The following is a 19,859-nucleotide window of genomic DNA, read 5'->3' on the forward strand; positions in this document are numbered from 1 at the left end:
CACACATGCAGGGGTTCACATGTGCACACATACACCCTTGTGAGCCAGGCCCTTGCAGTGGGAGGGAAGAGTTTCCTGGAGGGAAGGTGAGGCTTACTGTGTGAGGCAGGGCTCAGCCTCATCCCTGAACACCCCTCAAAGAGGAGCTGGGACATTTAGGAGTTCCTGGGGTGGGGAGGGAGCGCTCATCTGACTTTGCATCTCCCACAGCCCCACGGTGCTGGCAGGACTGCAGGGAAGAGAGAAACAGAGCAGCAACAGGACAGGGCGGGATCAGTAAGCATGAGAGGCCGGGGGTCTTTACAGCAACCTCCCATCATCCCGCACCAGCTCCCCCCAGTCCTCCAGGCCTCCACTATCACTCTGGGGGCCAGCTTCAGCTCGGCCTCCTTGGTGGGCCTTCCCTGCCCCTAAGGGGAGGGCTGGGAACTGGCTGGCCTGAGGGTGCTGCTCCAGGGCTGCACCTGCATTCCAGATGGCGAGGCTCTGACACCTGAAGGAGGAGGGCAGAGGCATCCAGGCAGAGGCCTGCATGGCCACGGCCCGAGACTGTGAAGGGACGCAGTGTGGGGGCAGGGGGGACACGGGCCCAGTTCAGGCAAATACTGAGAGCTGGAAAGGGAGGAGGGAGCAAGGACAGGCTGAGGGGTGTCTGGGAATCATCCAGATTTGGGTCTCACTGGACATGCACTGCTGGGAGCATGACGAACTTGATATAATTTGATATTATTTGACGAACCAGATATTATTTGGGGGCTCAGCAGACCCTCCTGCCCCTCTGCCCACCATGCATCCTCTCTCTCCTTCCAGCTCCCACACTCCCTGTGGCCACTTTCTCACCTCCCTTCATGCCCCACCCTTTCCTGACTCTACCTCCCTCTCCACTGAAATGTCTCTGGCCTGGGCCACCAGCCGCCCACAGCCCACCTCATCACCCTGGCAGGGCTTGCCCTGCTGACCCTGTGTGAATGCAGGTGCTGGCGGCCACCCTGGCCCTGGCCTCTCCCCTCTCCCGTTGGACAAGACCACTGGTTCATGGACTTAAGGACAGAGCTACACACAGACAACCTCCCCATCCCGAGTCCTGCACTCCCTGAAAGCAGCCTCCCGTGGCTGGATATCCCCAGCATAAAGGGTCCGGGGCAATCCAAACCCAGCATGTCCAAGACTCAACTCAGCATCTCCTACTAAAGCCTGATCTCCTGTCTCAGCCCCAGCTAGACACCTAGACTTGATGTCGCCTCGGTTGACCCTCTGGCTAACCTAGTCGTCTTCAAACCTTAGCAAGCACCCTTAGCCCGCATAATTAGCTAAATCTCTCTTTGTAAATCTGTAGATCACGCATTCTTTCTTAGAAAAGAACAGAGCCCTTCTGCATGTCACCAACCTGGCCAACCTCCGAGCACCATAATGTTGTCTTTATAGCTGGCACCATCGAGTGGGCATGTAATCAAGAAATGTAACAGACCACCACACTCCCTTAACTGATTAACTGCCCTATACCCATTTAAACAAATCCCTGTTGGTGGTGGGGGTGGGGGGGTTGCCTCAGAGGCTCAGCTGGTTGAGTGTGTGACCTCGGCTCGGGTCATGATCTCACAGTTCCGCGAGTTCGAGCCCCACATCGGGCTCTCTGCTGTCAGTGCAGAGCCCGCCTCAGATCCTCTGTCCCTCTCTCAGCCCCTCCCCACTCATTTTCTCTCAAAAATGAATAACCATTAAAATTAATTAATTAATTTAAAAAATAAAAAAAAATCTCTAGGCCAGGCAGAAACCTCAGAGTTGGCCTTTGGACAAGGCTGCCTTCTCCCCAGTGGCCTTTGGACAAGGCTGCCTTCTCCCCAGTGGCCTTTGGACAAGGCTGCCTTCTCCCCAGTGGCCAGCTTCCTGAACAAAGCCTATATTCCTTTCCAATCAAAATTCATCTCTCGAGCATTGGCTTTTTGAGCAAAGGGTAGCTGAAGTTGGGTTTTGGTAACAGACCACCCTTGCTAGGTCTCCTTCTCCTTCTTGTTCCAGATCTAACTGAACACCATATCCTGTTGGTTTGAGTTCCAAATATTTGTGGAATCCATGCCCTATTCTCCATCCCCCTACCCCCACCTAGTTAAGGGGCAACCTACCTTTCATTGGGACCATAGTCTCCTCCACCCCACACAGCTGTGACAGTGATCTTTCCAAAAGGAAGATCCAGCCTGGTCATACAGCCCACCCCACCTCAAGTCCTTAATATGGCCCCCAAGGCCCGGCCCTCACTTTCCCCTCACTTTTCCCCTGGCAGTTCACCCAGGGAAGGGACATGAAGTGAGAAGGGCATGGAGGAGGGAGCCCCAGGGAATCCCACACTTACCAGGTGGGCAGTAGAGGTACATGTGGTGATGTAATTCCTAAGAGGGGACAAAGGTGGAGGAGAGAGGTGGCTGCATGGGGCGGGGGGGGGGGGGGGGGGGGGCGGGTCTGACAGCAGAATACAGTTTCAGGAAGAGACCCACATCCTGCTGAGGGGTCTATAAATAAGGGCTTTAGAGAGGGCTTCTCTACCAGATAAGAGACAGCCAGTGGGTGACCCACAGTGTCCCACCCCACAGAGCTATTGTGACAATTCATGAATTCATACATGTAAAGCTCTTAGAACTCCAGGCTCACTCAATGCGTGTTCACCGTTGTTACTGTCATTAATTTCATTATTTCAATTAGGTGTCCCTGAGAATCATTCCCCTGAGACAGGCCCAGGCAGGGAGAAGCAGCAGAGCCCTGCAAGGTGAGGAGAAATGCCAGTGGGGTGCCACCAACAGGTCATAGAGGATGCCTGGGCAGGCACTAGCCGGGACAGGGGGTCTAGGACTGGCCTCATGTGCTCCCAGCCTCTCTGTTGGGGCCCATGACAGACTTATGGGGGGCGTTTGGACAAGAAGGTACCCAAAGCTTCCAAGTGCAGAAAACCCAGTCTCTCAGAATTCAGATCTGACTATTTTGGAATTCACACCCAGTCACGTTGGCATATAGTCTCCTGCTCCTGGAATGACCAAGCTTGGGAGCTGGAAGCACCATAGAAAACTCTGAAAGGTAACAAACCAAGAAGACAAGGACACTGGGGCCAGAGGGGAGCAGGGTCCCAGGCCTCACTGGGACCACCGATAATATCCAGTGATCGCCGATTCCTGTCCACCCTTCACAGCAGGACATCCAGCCGGCATGTGGCTGCTTATGACATCATGTCCTTGAAAGAGACCCAACAGCACATCTTTGGCTGCCACGGTCCATGCTGATGGTGGAATGGCTGTGGAGTGTGGCTGTGTCTGGCCCATGCCCTAGAAGCCCCAGCCAACAGATGTTCCCTTAATGTGGAACATTAGGCCCTGGCAGTGCCAGCTGCTACTGCCAGCTGACATTCCCAAGGTCTCAGACCACTCTAATTTCTCTTTTTGTTCTGTGTGTGTGTGTGTTTATTTATTTATTTTGATAGAGAGCGAGCATGTGCAGGAGGGGCGGAGAGAGAGAGAGAATTCCAAGCAGGCTCTGCACTGTCAGTGCGAGGAGCCCAAGGAAGGGCTCAAACTCAGGAACCCGAGAGATCATGACCTCAGCCAAAATCGAGAGTTGAATGCCTAACTGACTGAGCCACCCATGCACCCCTCAAGCCACTTTCAATAGAGGGAGCATAGTCCTGAGGGCTGAAGGGCAGGGAAGGATACAGGGCTCAGGCAGAGGTGCCAGGAGGCGAGAAGGGGACCCCCAGGTTGGAGGCCAGAGGTGCACAGGCATGGTGGGAAATGCATTCTCAGTCCGGGGCTGCCCTCCCTGGCCCCATTGCCCAGACAAACATCTACCAAGGGGTATCTGCCAAGGTGTGCGACCCTTCCCCATGGCCTGCCACACTATCAAAGCCCTCCTCGTGCCTCCTTAGGCTCCCAGCATGGTTCCCCTCCAGGGACTAAGGGTCCTAGGAGCAATTCCTACAGCGTCAGGGCAGATGGAAGGACTATAACTAAAATCCGTAACTCGATTTTAGTGACAGAGCCAGACACGCTCCACAAACTGGGCCCAATCCCAGTACCTGGACTTAGAAGACTGTTATATCATGATATAATAAGAACTATATGTTTGGTCTTCGTCCCAGGTCCTAGGCAGAGCTCCTAAGTCCTTGGAATTTCCTCAAGAGGATGAGACTGTCTTTTGTTATTCATAAGCCCCTTTCAACAACTCCTGAGTTTATGCTAATGAGGTGACTCTTGGCTGCTGTGGCTGGTTGCCAGGGGAACCAACCACGTGATTTCAGCCGCACCCACCAACCTCAGAGGAGGAGGGGCTAATCACCAATGGCCAAGGGTGTAGTCAATCATACGTACATTACAGAACTTCCATAAAAACCCTAAACAATGGGGTTCCAAGAGTTTCTGGGTTGGTGAACACATCCACATACTAGGAAGGTGGTGCACCCCAAACTGCACAGGGACAGAAGCTCCTGCGCCTGGGATCCTTCTGGACTTTGCTCTGTGAACCCCTTCGTCTGGCTGTTCATTTATATCCTTTAGAGTAAACTGGTAAACATGTTTCCCTGAGTTCTGTGAGCCATGATCACAAATTATTGAACCTGACAAGGGGGTCATGGGAACCCCCAATTTGTAGTCAAGTCAGACAGAAGAGTGTGTAACATGGGGACTCATGATTTGCAAAATTGGTGTGTGAAGTGGCAGGGGTGGGGTGGGGGGGCAGTCTTGAGACTAAGACCCTTAACCAGTACGGTCCATGCTAACTCCAGGTAGTTAGTATCAGAAGTGAATTAAATTGTAGGGAGACCACCTGGGTCCCACAGAAAACTGGAGAATTGCTTGGTGTGGAAAACTCACATATTCAATGTCAGAAATGCTCTGAATAGAGACACAGTTCTCCTTTAGGGGAGAATGTCCCTGACCCCATCGGGAGCTCACAGACCTCTGCCCACTGGGGGCAGGAGGAAACTCCAGTGGCCACATCAAGGCTTCCCAGAATGCCCATGCACACTTCTACAGCTCCCCCTCTCAGCCCGTCCCTGAGGGAGGTGGTGTGGGCTCTGATGGGGCCTGCTCTGAATCACCCCCCAGAAACCCTTTCTGGGGAGATGAGGAGGATAGGATCTGGGCTCTGGAAAGAGCCTTGAGTTTCTCTAAGTAAGGACAGCAACTCGTTTTCCTCCCACCCCCACAGAATATATCCAGCTTCTCTATCCCCATCTGTTCGGGATACTGAAACACCTTTTCTCCTTCTCTTCTCCCTCCTCCTTTTACCCTTTTCTTTCTTCGCATTCTCCCCTCACCCTCCCTTTTATTCTCTCGTTTATTCAAGAAACTCTGTGTCTGTTATGAGTCAGACGCTGCAGAGCAATACAGGAGTGAATAAAACAGCCCTAGTCTCTGCCTGCACAGAGCTTATAGTCTGGGGGTCATGACAAACATTTTGCATTTTATGCTAAATGCTAAGAATAAGGCTCAGATGATGAATTACCTTCCTATGCTACTGCAACAAAGCAGACTCAGTGACCTAACTGCCCCAATTTCTTATGGTTCCGGAGGTCAGAAAGTCCAATATAGGCGTCACTGGACTACAACGGAGATGTCTGCAGGGCTGCGTTTCTTCTGGAGGCTCTAGGGTGAGTCCATCTCCTTGTCTTTTCCAGATTCAAGACATTCTTTGCCCTGTGGCCCCTTTCACCATCTTCAAAGCCAGTAGCAAAGCATCCTCAAATCTCTCCTTCTCTGACCCTCCCGCCTCCTTCCTTCCCTTATAAGGACCCTTGTGATTATATTGGATCCACCTGAATAATCCAGGTAACTCTCCCCATCTTAAGATCCCTAACTTAATTACACCTGCCAAGTTCCTTTTGCCATGTAAGGTAATACATTCACAGGCTTTGGGGATCACGACGTGGACATCGTTGGTGGGGGCATTGTTTTGCCTCCCACAGATGCGTTTTAAGACAAGGAGTCACATGGTCTGATTCAGCTGCGTGGGAAGGTAATACATTTCAAGAGAAGCAAATCAAACATGGAGACATGTCTGTTAGGATATGGCAGAAGTCCAGGGGATGGCGGAGGGACTTGATGTGGAGCCAGGACAGCGGAGATGGAAAAGGCATTCTGTGTAGGTGAGCTGGGAGGCAGAACGGATGGGCTTGGTGACAGACAGGCCAGACACGGCTGGCAAGTGCACTCATCCACATTATGCGGCTGAGTTCTCACCAACAGTATGTGGAGGTGATGAACTGCTCTCAAAGGCTCCCCTCACATAGTCCGCGCCCTTTCTCTCCCTCTCCCTTCTCTGTAGCATCCTTGGAGGCCACACGTTGAGGGTGGCAGTGTCCTGAGATGGAAGGAACCCAGATCCCTGAACGACTGTGCAGAGTCAAGCCCCACCTCCCACCTCTGCCAATCACACCGGCCTATGACGTGTGCAAGCAATCAAGACTGGTGTGTGCTGAGTCTCTGCAACTTTAAGGGTTTTTTTTTTTTTTTCTGTTGGTTGGTTTTTGGTTTTTGTTACTGCAGCAAGAAGTCTAGGCTACCTTGACTAATGCGGTGAAAGAGAAGGAGGTACCAAGGATGCTACCTGGATTTCTGGCTTGAGGGTCTGCGTGGCTAGAGAGGTTCGCCATTCCCCACAGGGGAGAGAACCGGGTGAGAAGCAAACGGTGGAGGGTATTGGGCTGCGGCTCAGGAGTCTCGTTTGGAGCGCGTTCAGTTTGAGGTGGTGCCAAGAGCCAAGTGGAGGTAGATTTCAAATAGGCGGTTAGATAAAAGTCCAGAGTGCAGAGGGGAAGTCGGAACTGGAAGCAGGGAACGGGGAGCGGTTGGCACAGGGGTGCATGGTAGGGCCACGGACCTGGATGACAGGTCCCGTGAGGCGGTGTGCATTAGAGAAGAAAAGGGAAGACAATAGGGCCTGGCCTCAACAGAAGAAGGCATGCCAGCATTCAGAGGAGGGGCTGGCAAAGAAGACGGAGGAGGGGTGGCCAGAAACATAGGGAAAACCAGACGTTAGTGACATAGCAGCCAGGAAAGCAGGCTCCAAGGAGGACACGGTCAAGTACATCATACACTGCTTCCCTCCCCTCCTCCCCCCTGCAGAAGAGGTCAAAAATCAGAATGGCTCCTATCCCCTGCGAGAGTTCTTTGCTTTGACGCCCCCAAGCCTCCCGCTTCACCTTTCCTCTGGTTCCCCAATTCTACGAAGTCCACCTGTGCCCTCCTGGCTCAGTCAGTTGGCCCGCCCCCACCCCCCACCCCAACTCAAAGTCTCTATGGCACCAGGTCAGAGGAATTCAGACACCTCAAGTTTCCTGCTCCAGGGGATAGCCCTGTGCACTCTTGGGGAGCTGCTCCCACTAAGACACTGCACAAAGCAGCCAACGACAGGAAGTGCCTTGCAACAGCAGGAGGGGAAAAGACCACTTGGGCACACTGAACAGAGAGAGAACACAGGGCCATTAGCCTCAACTGGAACAAAATAAGGAGCTAATCGCAGGTTGTCATGGTGATGATTTCGTCCAGTTCCCCACAGTGCTCAAAACCCATGAGACCAGGGGCACCAAAGGGACTCAGACAAAGACGCCGTCCTCCCTTTGAGGATGCTTGGGTATTGTTAGAACAAGCCCCTCATTTTAGCACACAATTCAAGGGTAAAAAATGATTCAATTTACTGCAATTTACTTTACAGCCAATATTTCTGATCCGTAAAATGGGGACCAGCTGTGATCTCAGTGCAAGGGGCATCGGGGGCTGGGGACTGAAGATGCAGCCCTCCCCTCTGGAAGTCAGTGGTTCTCGAAGTGGGGACCCCAGACCAGGAACACCATAGAGAACTTGCCAGAAATACAGATGTTCAGGCCCCACCCAGCCCCACTGAGTCAGAAATTCTGGGGCTGGGTCCAGTAATTCTGTGTTTTAACAGCCTTCCAGGAAGTTCTGATGCAGGCTCAAGTGTGAGAACTACAAGACTAAAGAAAAACCAGTTTGGACAGAAACGGAACCCTTTGTCAGACAGGGGCAGTAAATTCCTCCGGGTGAGGGTCCCTGTAGACCCCACTTCTCATGCTGAGGGCTTGTTCAGTCTCAGAGCGGCAGGGAGGTGCAGTCAAGAAGCTGATCTTGCTCCTGGGGTGAGGAGCCTGGGCCCAGCCCTGAAGTGGCCCCCCTTCCTCCGGGCCTCTCCTCTTCTGGTGAGAGTGGAGGTGGGGGCTGGGACGCAACACTTTGCACCCAGGACAGGCCTCAGGGACTGGATCAGAATAGCAACAAGCAGGCTTTCTCATCTTCCCTCCAAGCCTCCTCCCTCCTGCCCCAGCCATGGCCACCGTAGGCCTCTTCCATCTTTTCCAGAGTAGGGGGGACCCCCAAGGAGGACCACACCCAAAAAGCCCACTGAAATGCAGAGAGGGCCTCCAGGCTGTGGAAGCCCACAGCCCTGCAAAGGGGAGGTGCTGGCTGGACTCACCCTGCACGGGCAGGCCACTTGGACTGAGCAAGGAGAACAAAGCCACCAACCCAGCAGGCTGCGCCTGTGACCTGTGTGGGTCCCGGGGACTGTCAAGAGTGGAGACACCGTTCCCACGCACAGGAGTCCTTTCTCCTTCTCTCTGGGCACAAGAGCACTGCGGCACAAAGGGCACCCCCCAGCTAGAAGGGCAGACCTGGGTCCTGTCCCAGAGCTGGCTCCGGCCTTCTGTGTGACTCAGCCAGTGACTGCCACCTCCAGCCTCGACCTCTCCCTGTGTCACGTGACAGAGCTGGACTCAGTGCTGTCTCAAGCCCCATTGAGCTTTCAGGGCTTAGGATGAGGTACAAAACCATTAAATATAGCTCCTCAATAACAGTCTCAATAAACATCTTCAAAACACACCAAGGACACTGTGAACAAAACCACATAGTGGTCTGTGGCCTGACCTGTATTTTCTACCCTCTTCAGCTGTCTGCTGAGCTCCGGTACCTTTCCCCGCTACCCCAATCCCACCCCTACATCTCTCTGTCCCTTGGCTTCTACTCCGAAGGCCACTCTGTGCATTACCATGTCCTCTTTGGGGTGTCCCAGGGACAGACAAGGATTTGACCAGAAACAGCTGCCTTCGTGGGAGCTGCCCACAGCCCCAACCACACACACACGGTAGCATGGAACAACCTCACCTCCAGCAGACCAGTGTCCTCCTTCCAATGCACTCACTTCACTGGATTTAAAAGATGATGGGGAAACATACGAAATACATATAAATATATTTCTAAAACAGGTCAGTGCATTACTGTGAGTTCACAACTCACAGTTACTGGAACAAGCCGACAGATCTTTTTCCATTTGCAAGTGCATCGTGCGCTTAGGGACAGAAGGGGCAGGGGAGGGGCAAAGAAGGGGTGCAGCGAGAGGGCTGGCCTCTCTCAGTTCACCCAAGCACGGACTGGCAACCCCATGCCAACTGCCAATTCTCCGTTACATCTGACTCTTGGCTAAGAATGAGCTCCCAGCCTGGCTTGCTTGTGCTCTGGGACCTGTTCCCTCATCCAAGACGACGTGGGCACCCCGTGGATGCTATCCTCTGCCCACACCAATGGTTCTCAAACTTGGATATCCTGTAGAATCATCTGAAGGCTTTTAACACATACTTTTAATAACCTCCCTCCCCCTCCCTGCCCCCAAATGCTGATCACATGGGCCCGGGAAGGGCCTGGATATCAGCATCTTTAAGTGCCCCCCGGGGTTTCTAATGCACTGCACACAGCACAGAGACGAACTGCTGCCTGTATTTCACAAGCAGGCTGAATCGGAAGGTCCAGCAGCCTGGCTCGGCTGCACAGCAACAAGGATGCCGCAAGGACCTGAGGCTCAAATGGAACACACGGGGGAAATGAAGGGGCCAGCAAACTCTCCCCTGTCTGCTGACAGCAAGACCGGTGCTCTCCCAGAACTTCAACACTAGAAAGATGCCCAGAGGCCACATGCTCTGAAGCCCCCTGAGGAGGGGTTCTTCCAACCTCAGCTTGTAGGGGAAAACCCCTGCTGACCACGGGCCTGCAGTGAACCGGGCTGGACACTCCTGGGTCTCTCCTTCCACGGCCCTGGCGCTGGGGCCTGGGCAACCCGGCCAAGCGGGTCACTGGAAGCTGAGGCCTCATGCTATCCTGGCCCCTAGAAACACAAATGCCCTTTAGCCTTTTTGTAGCCAAGTGAAGTACAGGCCTCTGGGGGCACGTTGAAAGCCCTCCTCACCTGCCTACCTCTCTCTCCAGCCTCATTGCAACTTCCTCTTGCCAAGTGATATTTCACTGCACAAGGCAGGAGGGTGTGGTTCCGCACGTCTTCTGAGCCACAGAACAATGTAGAGGTTAACAGCAAGGACTCCAGAACTACCAAAGGCACACGCCGGCCCCTCCTTCCCTGGCTGCGGGACTTACCAGGTAACGGGCTAACAAGCTCACTTCTGTGAGTCTGCGGAGCCTCAGCTGTAAAATGGGAGGGAAAACTCTGCCCAGCCCATGGGTGGCTGAGGTTATGTGAGCTACACCATGCAACGATGTGCGTGGGAAGATTCAGAAGCTGCCCCTGGTATTTAAGTGCCAGCTGTTACGGTCCCCACCCACCCTACTCACTGTTCCCTTCCTACCTTTATCGGGTCATCCCCCTCCTGGAGGTCTCTCTCCCCTTCCCATGCTTCTCCATCGGCCTTCTGCAGCCTGGATCTGGTTCCCAGCCCCTCCTCTGGTCTTCCAGAAAACCTTTCCAGATTGTTCCAAAATGTACTGCCCTGCTTCCTGCAGAGACTTCCACACTTCCCCAGAACTCAGATCTAGCAAAAGATGGGAGGGACACCCTAGAGGCAGTCCACACTGTAAGATGACAACTCTAACTGTAACATCTCTGCCGAGTACTCAGCGAATGTCACATGTCACCCTTAGCACTCTCCACGATTGGCACTAAGTGCAATAATCTTATTTGATAGATATTATTTTCCCCTCCATTTTGCAGACCGAAAAATGAAGGTGTTAAGTGCCCTTCACAAGGTCACTTGGCTGGTGATGGGGACTAAGGCCTCAGGGTATCCTATCCTTCTTCTGAGGCAGTGTATCCCAGTGGTTGAGGGCACAGAATGCCTGGATACAAGTTTCACTTCTGCATCTTAATTGAACTGTCTCTAAGCAAGGTATAAAACCTCCTTGTGCCTCAGTTTTCTCATCTATAAAATAGGGGTAATAATAGGCCCTACCTCCTACGTTGCTGCAGAGGGAGAAGAAAAGCACTACCACAGTGACCAACACATGGTAAGTCTTTGTAAATATTGACTATTAACATGATCCATCCCACCCCCACATTTTAATAGAGAATGTTCTAAGCCACAGAGAAAGAAAGGGCCACAGAGGTGGTGGTCCGGCTGGGCCCTCAGCCTCCTTTTCTTTTCCACCTGTTGGCTGCCTTTTGACTTTGCTTAATAAGGTTTCAGCTTATCATGTGAGTTGAAAGAATGAGTGAGTGAATGAGTGGGTGAACGAAATAAACGAGAGTGACTGAGAGTGAACGAGTGAGTGAATGAGTGAGTTAATGAATGAGTGAACAAATAAGTGAATGAATGAGTAAGCAAATAAGTGAGCAAATGAGTAACTGCCTGAATAAGAGAATGGGTGAGTGAATGAATGAGTGAATGAATGAATGAATGAATGAACAAATGAATGAGCAAGTGAAGGAATGAATGAATGAGTCAATGAATGAGTGTGTGGGTGGATGAGTGAATTTCTTCCACAGACCTGGGGTCCCTCACCCAAGTCCAGTTTTGAGGGTGACCTGTGGTGAGTCCTGACTCACAGGGCCCCTAGGACTCTCAGCCAGACCCTCTCTGTAGCCCACCCCTCCAATTCAGGGTTCCAGATACAGGCAGTTACCAATTCCCCTCCCCCTCCTCTTGCTGCTGGGGTCCCCTCAGCCTAGAATGTTCTTGCCACTCATCCATCCCTGGGCTTTCACCTGCCATCACATGTCTGCTCCTCCCTAAGCCTAGCTTACGGGTTTCAACCTCAGGAATCACCTGAGGAGCCTTTAAAAATCATGACTAGGGGCGCCTGGGTGGCGCAGTCGGTTAAGCGTCCGACTTCAGCCAGGTCACGATCTCGCGGTCCGTGAGTTCGAGCCCCGCGTCAGGCTCTGGGCTGATGGCTCGGAGCCTGGAGCCTGTTTCCGGTTCTGTGTCTCCCTCTCTCTCTGCCCCTCCCCCGTTCATGCTATGTCTCTCTCTGTCCCAAAAATAAATAAAAAACGTTGAAAAAAAAAAATTTAAAAAATAAATAAATAAAAAAAAAAAAATCATGACTATAATGAGCTGTGGTTCTGATTTAATTGGTTTGGATTGTGGCTTGGGTACATTTTTCTAAAAGCTCCTGGTGATTCTGATGTGCAGCAAGGTTTGAGAACCAATAATCTGGTTTAAATACCCCCTTTTCCATAAATCCTTCCCTATCTTCCCCACAGAGAACTCCTTTCCCCCTCTTCTGAGCAGCACTGTGTGGGGGACAGCGAGACCCCCTCCCCCCACTCCCCCTGGGGAGGGAGTCCATCGCTACATCTGTCTCACTCATGCTTCTTCAAGAACACCCCTGTGGGCAGGCCTTCATGTCCTTTCCTAACCCAGGGCTCCACAAATTGCTGTACAATTAACCTGCACCCCACCCTCCACCTCTACTCTTCCCTCCTGGATGCTTCTCATTGTTCAACCCCAAGTGTATCTGAGACCTGCCCTGGGCTGGGAAGCAGGGCACCTCAGCCTGATACCCACTCCCACCCCTGTGTGGTCTAAAGAGTCCCTGCCCCCAGGGCTCCCCACCTCCCATCTCCTGGACTAAAGGCTTGGACCAGATATTCATTTGGTTTCCTGCAACTGTTGTGCCCATTTGGGACCCCTGCTTCAGCCTCCCTGGATGGCGGGGCCTAGAATCCACTTTCGGCCTTGGTTAGGGCTCAGCCAGAGCCCGGCCCGGAGGGAAAGGCCAGCATGGCCAGGAGCAGCTTCATTACCAGTTAATGTTCACTGACTGTACAGGGAGCTCAGCCCAGAGGGACTGTTACATTTAACTGGGCTGCCGATTAATCAAGTATTTAAACAGATGGTGCTCAGAAGAGCTCCTCATAAATGGGGAGGATCCAGAGGGAAAAGTGGAGCCCTCTAGCCTGGGCAGAGAGCCCAGCCTCCAGCAACTGAGGTGCAAGTGAGGCCGGCAAGACCTCCAGGGATGCCCCCACCCCCAAATCCCCAAGCTCCCACACAGACCCTCTTCCTGGCCCCACTGGGACTCAGGAAGCTGAGGGTGCCTCGGCCCCATGGGCCTCAGTGTGCCATCTGCAATGGGGAGTCGGGAAGGGAGGGTTACACAGACCCCTGGTTCTCAGCCAAGGGTCATGCCACGCCCTCAGGACACTTGGAAAAGGTGCAAGGGATTTTGGGTTGTCACTGGCATCTAACGGAGAGAGCTCTGGCTGCTAAGCGTCCCGCAGCGCACAGCCCCATCCAGCACCAGAAAGCAGTACCCACCCCCCGCACCCCCGCCCCGCCACAATGCTAACGGCAGCCCCAGGAGAAGGACTGCAGCCAGGAGTGGGGTTCCTCCTGCAGCCTTGTTCTCTGGCTTCTGATGCAGTGAGCAGAGGAAGAGGGAAATGACCCCACATTGCCTGCCCTGGGCTGCCCAGGTGCTCTCTGGCTCGGCCACTGGCAACAGCTGTGTCCCTGCTGCCACCAGGCCCGGGCTGCTTGCTAATGAGCTCTCTAACGGCAGCTTCCCAGCTCAGACACCAGCCCCCATGGGAAAGAAGTGGCCACAGCCAGCCACCCAGAACAGCCTCCTCCAGAATGAGACATCCAGGGCAGGCTGTCTCCGAGGAGGGAAACCTGAGGGTCCTGCCCAGAGCAGATCCAGGACACCTCGCCCCGAAGGGTTTTCAGAAGGACCCAGGTACCTGAACCTTCCACAATTCTCTACAAAATGGCCAGAGGCTGGGACGCCAGTTTCCAAAGGTTGGGCTGGATACGCTGGGGACGCCAGGCCTTCCTCACCACCCTACTCACCTGGGAAGGAGTCATTCAAGCCCATCAGGTCGTTCACCCTCTGGATCTTCTCCAGGCACATGGCTTGCTCCTTCTTGAAGATGCAGTCAGAGTGCATGGCAGTGACCTGTGAGGGACACATGGGATGGACGGTAGGAGCGAGCTGGGAGGTTCATGTACAAGCCCTTTTACCTAAGCCCCAGGGGCAGTGTGTGATGGATGGGAAGCAGAAGCAGGAATAGTGCCAGAAAGATTTCCAGGCAGCAGGGGCCCCGGACTCCACTTTACCACAGATTCCCTGAGGCTCTTCTTCACCAATTCAATGTGTGGCCTTCAGTGGACTCCACCCCACCCTGGGTCTCAGTTTCCATGTGTTATAATAATATTAGCAAACACATATATAACACTATATTACGCACATGCGTTATTCTGTCATATGCACGTATGCACCTCAAGAACACTACAGAGTAGGTACTATTTTCATCATTCTCCATTTGACAGATGTGAATCTAAGCACAGAGACATTAAGTAACTTTTTCGAAGTCACACAGCTTAGTAGACCATACAGCAAGGCTCTGAACCTAGAGCAGTCTGGCTCCAGAGACCACGAGGCTATTGGTGTGCCTTAGGGAAGCAAGTAGGGGGTGGGACACAGAAGGGGCTTAGAAAGCTCATCCTCTCTCTCCTCTGGGGACTCAGAAAGGAAGTGCACTCCCAGGGGTGGCAGGCAAGGGAGCAGTGGTTGCATTCAGCGGGACCTACTAGCTGCTCTCATTTAGTCCTGCCCACATTTTACAAAAGCAGAAACCAAGACTCAGAATATTAAAAAGTTCCTGCCCAAGGTCACACAGCCAGCTAGTGGCAGGTACTACATTTAAGCATAGGACCAAGTAACTTCAAAGCCCATGCATTACTATCATGACAGCTGTGTTCTAATGCTATCACTTTAATTTAAAACTCTGGGGCAGGGATGGTTCTTCAAAGGGATGTCTGCAAATACGGAGGCAGGCACAAGACATGTTGAGGGATCCAGTCTAGTCTTGACTATTCACAGATGTGCAGGCTTCCAGGGAGAGGGGCAAGCTTCTCCGTGGTCACGCAGTAAGGCAGGAAAGAGGCAGGACTGGCATCCAGGGCTCCAAAAACAGCACATCCACTGCTGGTCTAAATTCCCAGGTTGAGAGGCAGAAGCCAATGCCTAGGAACCCTCCTCCCTGACCCTTCCCATGTTCAGGAAGAGGCATGAGCAAAGAGCAGGCTTCTGAGCTCTAACCTAGCAGAGACTCATGGGCTGGGGACTGGGATCAAAATGCTTTCTGCCGCTGTGACTAGGGCCCCTGCATACAGTCAAGCAGGTTGTATACTGCACAACTCTAAAGGTTGCCACACATGTCACCAACATAATAGATTTATAAATTGTGTCATAATTTCTGGCCAAATGAGTACAGGGTCTTGAGGAAGGGGCACCCTTTGTAATTCACACAAAGGCACTGAATGGCCCAGTGGGGGTTCAGGCAGAGATACCAGCCAGGTGAACTGAGCTTGGCTAAGGGCATACAAAAGACGCAGCTTCTTCCCTGGGATGAGGGTTCAGATGAGCCTGGGGCTCCAAATGATCACAGAGGGGACGGTCCTGGGCTCTTACCACAGGCAGCAGGAGGAAGGCAGCCAGAGAGGCCTGCAAGATGCTGGCCATGACGCTTGTCAATCCGGAAGGAGGCTCAGGCCAGCACTGCTCGCCTCCCGCTCAGAGCAGCGCTGGGCAGCCCCAAGGTGTCTACAGGCTAGAGAGAAAGGAAGGCATGAGTCCCGTGGGTCCAGTGGCAGAGGAGGGGCAGGGACAGCCCTTCCTCTTGACACCCCCCCCTTACCTGTAGCAAGGCTCTCAGTCTCCAAGGGTAACCCACCCCCCGCCTTTGTCCATGCATTCTTTACTCTTCTATCAAACAAACACCTGCTGGGCTCCTACTCAGTGCTAGGCTCTGGGGACACAGTGGGAACACACCGGCTCAGGCCCCCATCAGACTACCAGAATGGTCTGGATGGCTTTCCCCTCTGCAGGGGACGACTGTCTCCCCCTATCTCCCTCCACTGAGACAGAGTTTTAGCTGGCACATGTGTGCCCACCCAGCAGGGACATTTCTTGGTCCCTCTTGCTCTCAGGTGCAGGCATGCGGTCAAGCTCCCACCTACGGAATACAGCTGGCAGGGCCACGTGTCACCTCTGTACCACCTGTCCATAATGCAGCACGAGCTCTCCGCTTCTGCGCCTTCGCCCTTTCCCGGTGCTGGACTCTACAAGCCTGGAAGGCCTACCTAGCGCCGGACTGCTACGTGAGAAAGAACCTCTCGCCACAGAGGGTCACTGTGTTCCAGCTGCCGAGCCTGGCCCGCTAGCAAACAGAACCTCCTTTCACCCTGCCTCAGCCCACCTGACCTCCAGGATAAAGCCTCTGCCACCGCAACATACAAAACCAAGTGAGTGCTGAAAAGCATGCTCCAAGGGGGGAGGCTCTAGAGGACTGGGGCTGCTGGTGGGCACCAGACAGGGTACAGGGAGTCGAGTACGGAGGGCATGGGAGCCCTGGCACATTCCCAGGGGAAGAGCCTGGTCTGCTTCTCAAATCAATCGTAAACGCATATTCCTTTCAACCTTGCAATTCCGCATCTGGGTATCTGTTGAGAAATATTTACACTTGCCCCCCCCCAAAAAAAAGAAAAAAAGCACATGCAACAGTATTCACTGCAGCATGGCTTAAAATAGCATCAACAGCAAAAAACGAAGCAACAAAGCATTCATCAAGCAGGCACTGTTAATAGGTCCCAGTAGCCATGCAATGGAATACTACACAGTAATTTAAACATTGTTATTTTTATTACTATTAAATTATTAATAAAACAATTCCATAGGCCTGTGTCAGGGCCACCACTAACCCATAGGTGCCTGGTTCAGAGACCCGTGGGGGCTGCGTCCTTAGTCACTGCGTACACCCCCCACCCCCACAGTGGCCAGAGCTGCCGTTACCCCGGTTCCTTTGTGCCCCTGGCCCTCTGCGCACCCACGCATCCTCCTTCTCTGCTGGCCTCTCCAAGCGCAATCTGGTGACAAGCAAGTACCCAAAAAGGAGAAAGAAAATGAGCCACAGGAATGTGCAACAAAAGGCGGCCCTGTCTTGCCCGCCTCTTGCTCGACCTACTCAGGGCCCACTCAGAGATGTTGAGGGAGGCCTTGGGTATCCCCAAGATATGCTCTGAGAGGCCCCGGGGGCCCTGAAGGTGCTGGCGCAGGCTCTCCCTCGCGGGCCAGGAAGGACTGGGCAGGCTGGGGAAGCGCTGATCCCATCATCCCCAGGCGTCCCGGGGCACCAGCTGTGCTGGACTCGCAGGCTTTAATTTCTGCACCCACTCCCAGGGCCCTCCACACCTCTGGTGATCACGGGCTGCTTCTGGCAATGACCTGGCACTGGTGGTCCCCAGAGGGCTCGGGCACCTGCACCATCCGTGGGAGCCTACAGCCTTGTCTGCTGAAACAGGAGCCGACACTCGTGCCCGCCTGGCTGGAACAGAGGGATGTCTGGCCCCCTGCCCCTCAGCACATGCTGCAGGCTGTCCCTCTCTCGGCCAGCGGAGGGCTCAGAGAAGCCACCGTAAGGCAGAAAGCCTCTGAGATCTGAGCTGCCTCTTCCGCACCGACGACAGTGTCAGACAGGCTGGAAGGCTGGTGAGATGTGAAGGCAGGTGGGCCTCCACCCCGGGCAATGCCAGGTAGCCCCAGCACCTGCATCAGCCCTTCTGGCGGGGGGCCAGCAGCCTCAGCCTCCGGCAGCCAGCCATCATCTAGACCACGTGCTTCTGTGGGTCTCAACTTTCTTAGCCAAGAGGAAGGTGACTCCTCACCTCAGCTCCCTCGTGGCCAGCAGGGCCCAGACAAGAGCCAGAGAAGGGAAGTGAATATACAGCCCGTGTCGCCAAGTGGACGTAGTGCTCCTTCCTCAGGGGCCACCTCTCCTATACTCCCAGCAAGGCGCCACCACAAACATGAGCTAGCTGCTGCTTCAGCCCTCTTGGGGGAGGCCTCTGCCCTGGGGCACAGAGCGACGTTCCTGGAGGAAGACAGCAGGCAAGAGCACTCAGAAGTGAAAGCAGAGAGCTCCCTGCTGTCAGTGACACCCTGAGACGGCAAAGGCACCACCAGCTTCCTTCAGGATGGGGCTCCCACAGGCGGACACTTGCTTCCTGCTCCCCGATCCCCGACCCTGGTCCGAAGGTATGCTCACACTCAACCGGGATGCCCACAGAACCACTGAGGAGCATTTAAAACTACCCCTGGCCTGGGGCGCCTAGGTGGCTCAGTCGGTTGAGCATCTGAGTTTTGGTTTTGGCTCAGGTCATGATCTCACAGTTCATGGGATCGAGCCCTGCGTCAGGCTCTGTGCTGGCAGTGCGGAGCCTGCTTGGGGTCCTCTCCCTCTCTCTCTGCCCCTCCCCTGCCCGTGCTGTCTCTGTCTCCTTCAAAATAAATAAATAAACTTAAAAAAAAAAAATACCCCCGGCCCAACTGAGTCAGTCTCTCCGGGGCCGGGGCTCCGACATCAATGTTGTTTACAGCTGTCCAGGTAACTCTCACGTAGAGTAGGATTTTAAAGCCCTGTTTTGACCTTTATTAGAACGAAGAGAGCTGGTCCGGAAGAGCAGGCAGCTTCCACGGCTCTGCTTGCTTTAGGGGCAAGTGGGTGGTAGCAGGCAAGCAGAGAATGAGTTCATGTTTGAGAGCAGGCTGATTTCTGATTATCTCCTCTCTCTCTCATACACACACACACACACACACACACACACACACACACACACAGGTTCACGGAGAAGAGCATAAACACCTGTCAACCCCACAGAGACAAAGAGAGATGTTTATCCCCAGGGTACCCACTGGAGGCATCAGTACACCGCCACGTGTGGAATACACAAAAGTGGAAGCTCCTTCAGGGACTGCCAGACAACTCCACGCGCATTCACACACTCCTTCACAGAAATGCAGAGGCACATTCAGAATGCAGAACAAAGGTACGCACAGATGCGACCACACAGCATCGCAGAGATTCACGCGTGTTTATCAGATTCTTGATCTGTGCCCCAATACACACACTGATTCTGCAAAGGCATCCGGATGTACAGAGGCAGTCAGAAATGTCTGGATTCAGGCACGGGCACACACGCACAAACATGCGCACGCTCACGCGCTCGCCCAGGAACGCCAGACTTGCAGAATGCTCACGCCTGCTCTCCGCAGGCCAGCTCCTTCCTCGGCCACAGCTGCGCTGAATTAAAAACAAGCTGGAGCAGAGGCCCCAGCCCAACCATCCCCCAGCTCTGCTTTGTCACCAGGCTGCTTAGGCGATGATGTGAAGCAGCCCAGTGAAGCAGGGTGGAGGGGCTGGGGTCTTCTCAAACATAAGGCCTCATCTGGGACTCGACCAGTCTTCCCAATTCCCACTGTTGCCCTCTTTTTTTTATTGAGATACATAACTGGCATATAACGTTATAGTAATTCCAGGTGCACAACGTAACGATTCGAGATTTGCACGTATTATGAAATGATCACCACAATAAGTCTAGTTATCATCGTCACCACACAGTTACAACATTTATTTTTCTCGTGACGAGAACTCCTAAGATCCACTCTCTTATTCACTCTCCCTCCCCCTCCGACCCACTACAGTCCGCCCCCTGCCCAACTGGACTCACCAGTGAGAGAGAGGGTGGGAGCTCCCAGGCCTTGATCTTCCCATTCCCTCACCTCAGCTGGAGACCTCAGGGA

General features: G+C 53.6%; 1 protein-coding gene across 7 annotated transcripts in view; it reads right to left on the minus strand.

The window, feature by feature from the left end:
* Positions 1-19,859, minus strand: part of ADCYAP1R1 (ADCYAP receptor type I) — a 100,422-nt gene that overhangs the window by 31,934 nt on the left and 48,629 nt on the right. For all 7 annotated transcript variants that reach the window (XM_058724678.1, XM_058724679.1, XM_058724677.1 and 4 more), the window contains exons 2-3: positions 15,693-15,831; positions 14,069-14,174 (exon numbers count right to left, since the gene is read on the minus strand). In XM_058724678.1, the coding sequence (XP_058580661.1) occupies positions 14,069-14,174; positions 15,693-15,743 (157 nt within the window). In that variant the 5' untranslated portion in view covers positions 15,744-15,831. The remainder of the gene's footprint in view (positions 1-14,068; positions 14,175-15,692; positions 15,832-19,859) is intronic.

The sequence above is a fragment of the Neofelis nebulosa genome, chromosome 4 (genome assembly GCF_028018385.1).
Source record: "Neofelis nebulosa isolate mNeoNeb1 chromosome 4, mNeoNeb1.pri, whole genome shotgun sequence".
NCBI lineage: Eukaryota > Metazoa > Chordata > Mammalia > Carnivora > Felidae > Neofelis > Neofelis nebulosa.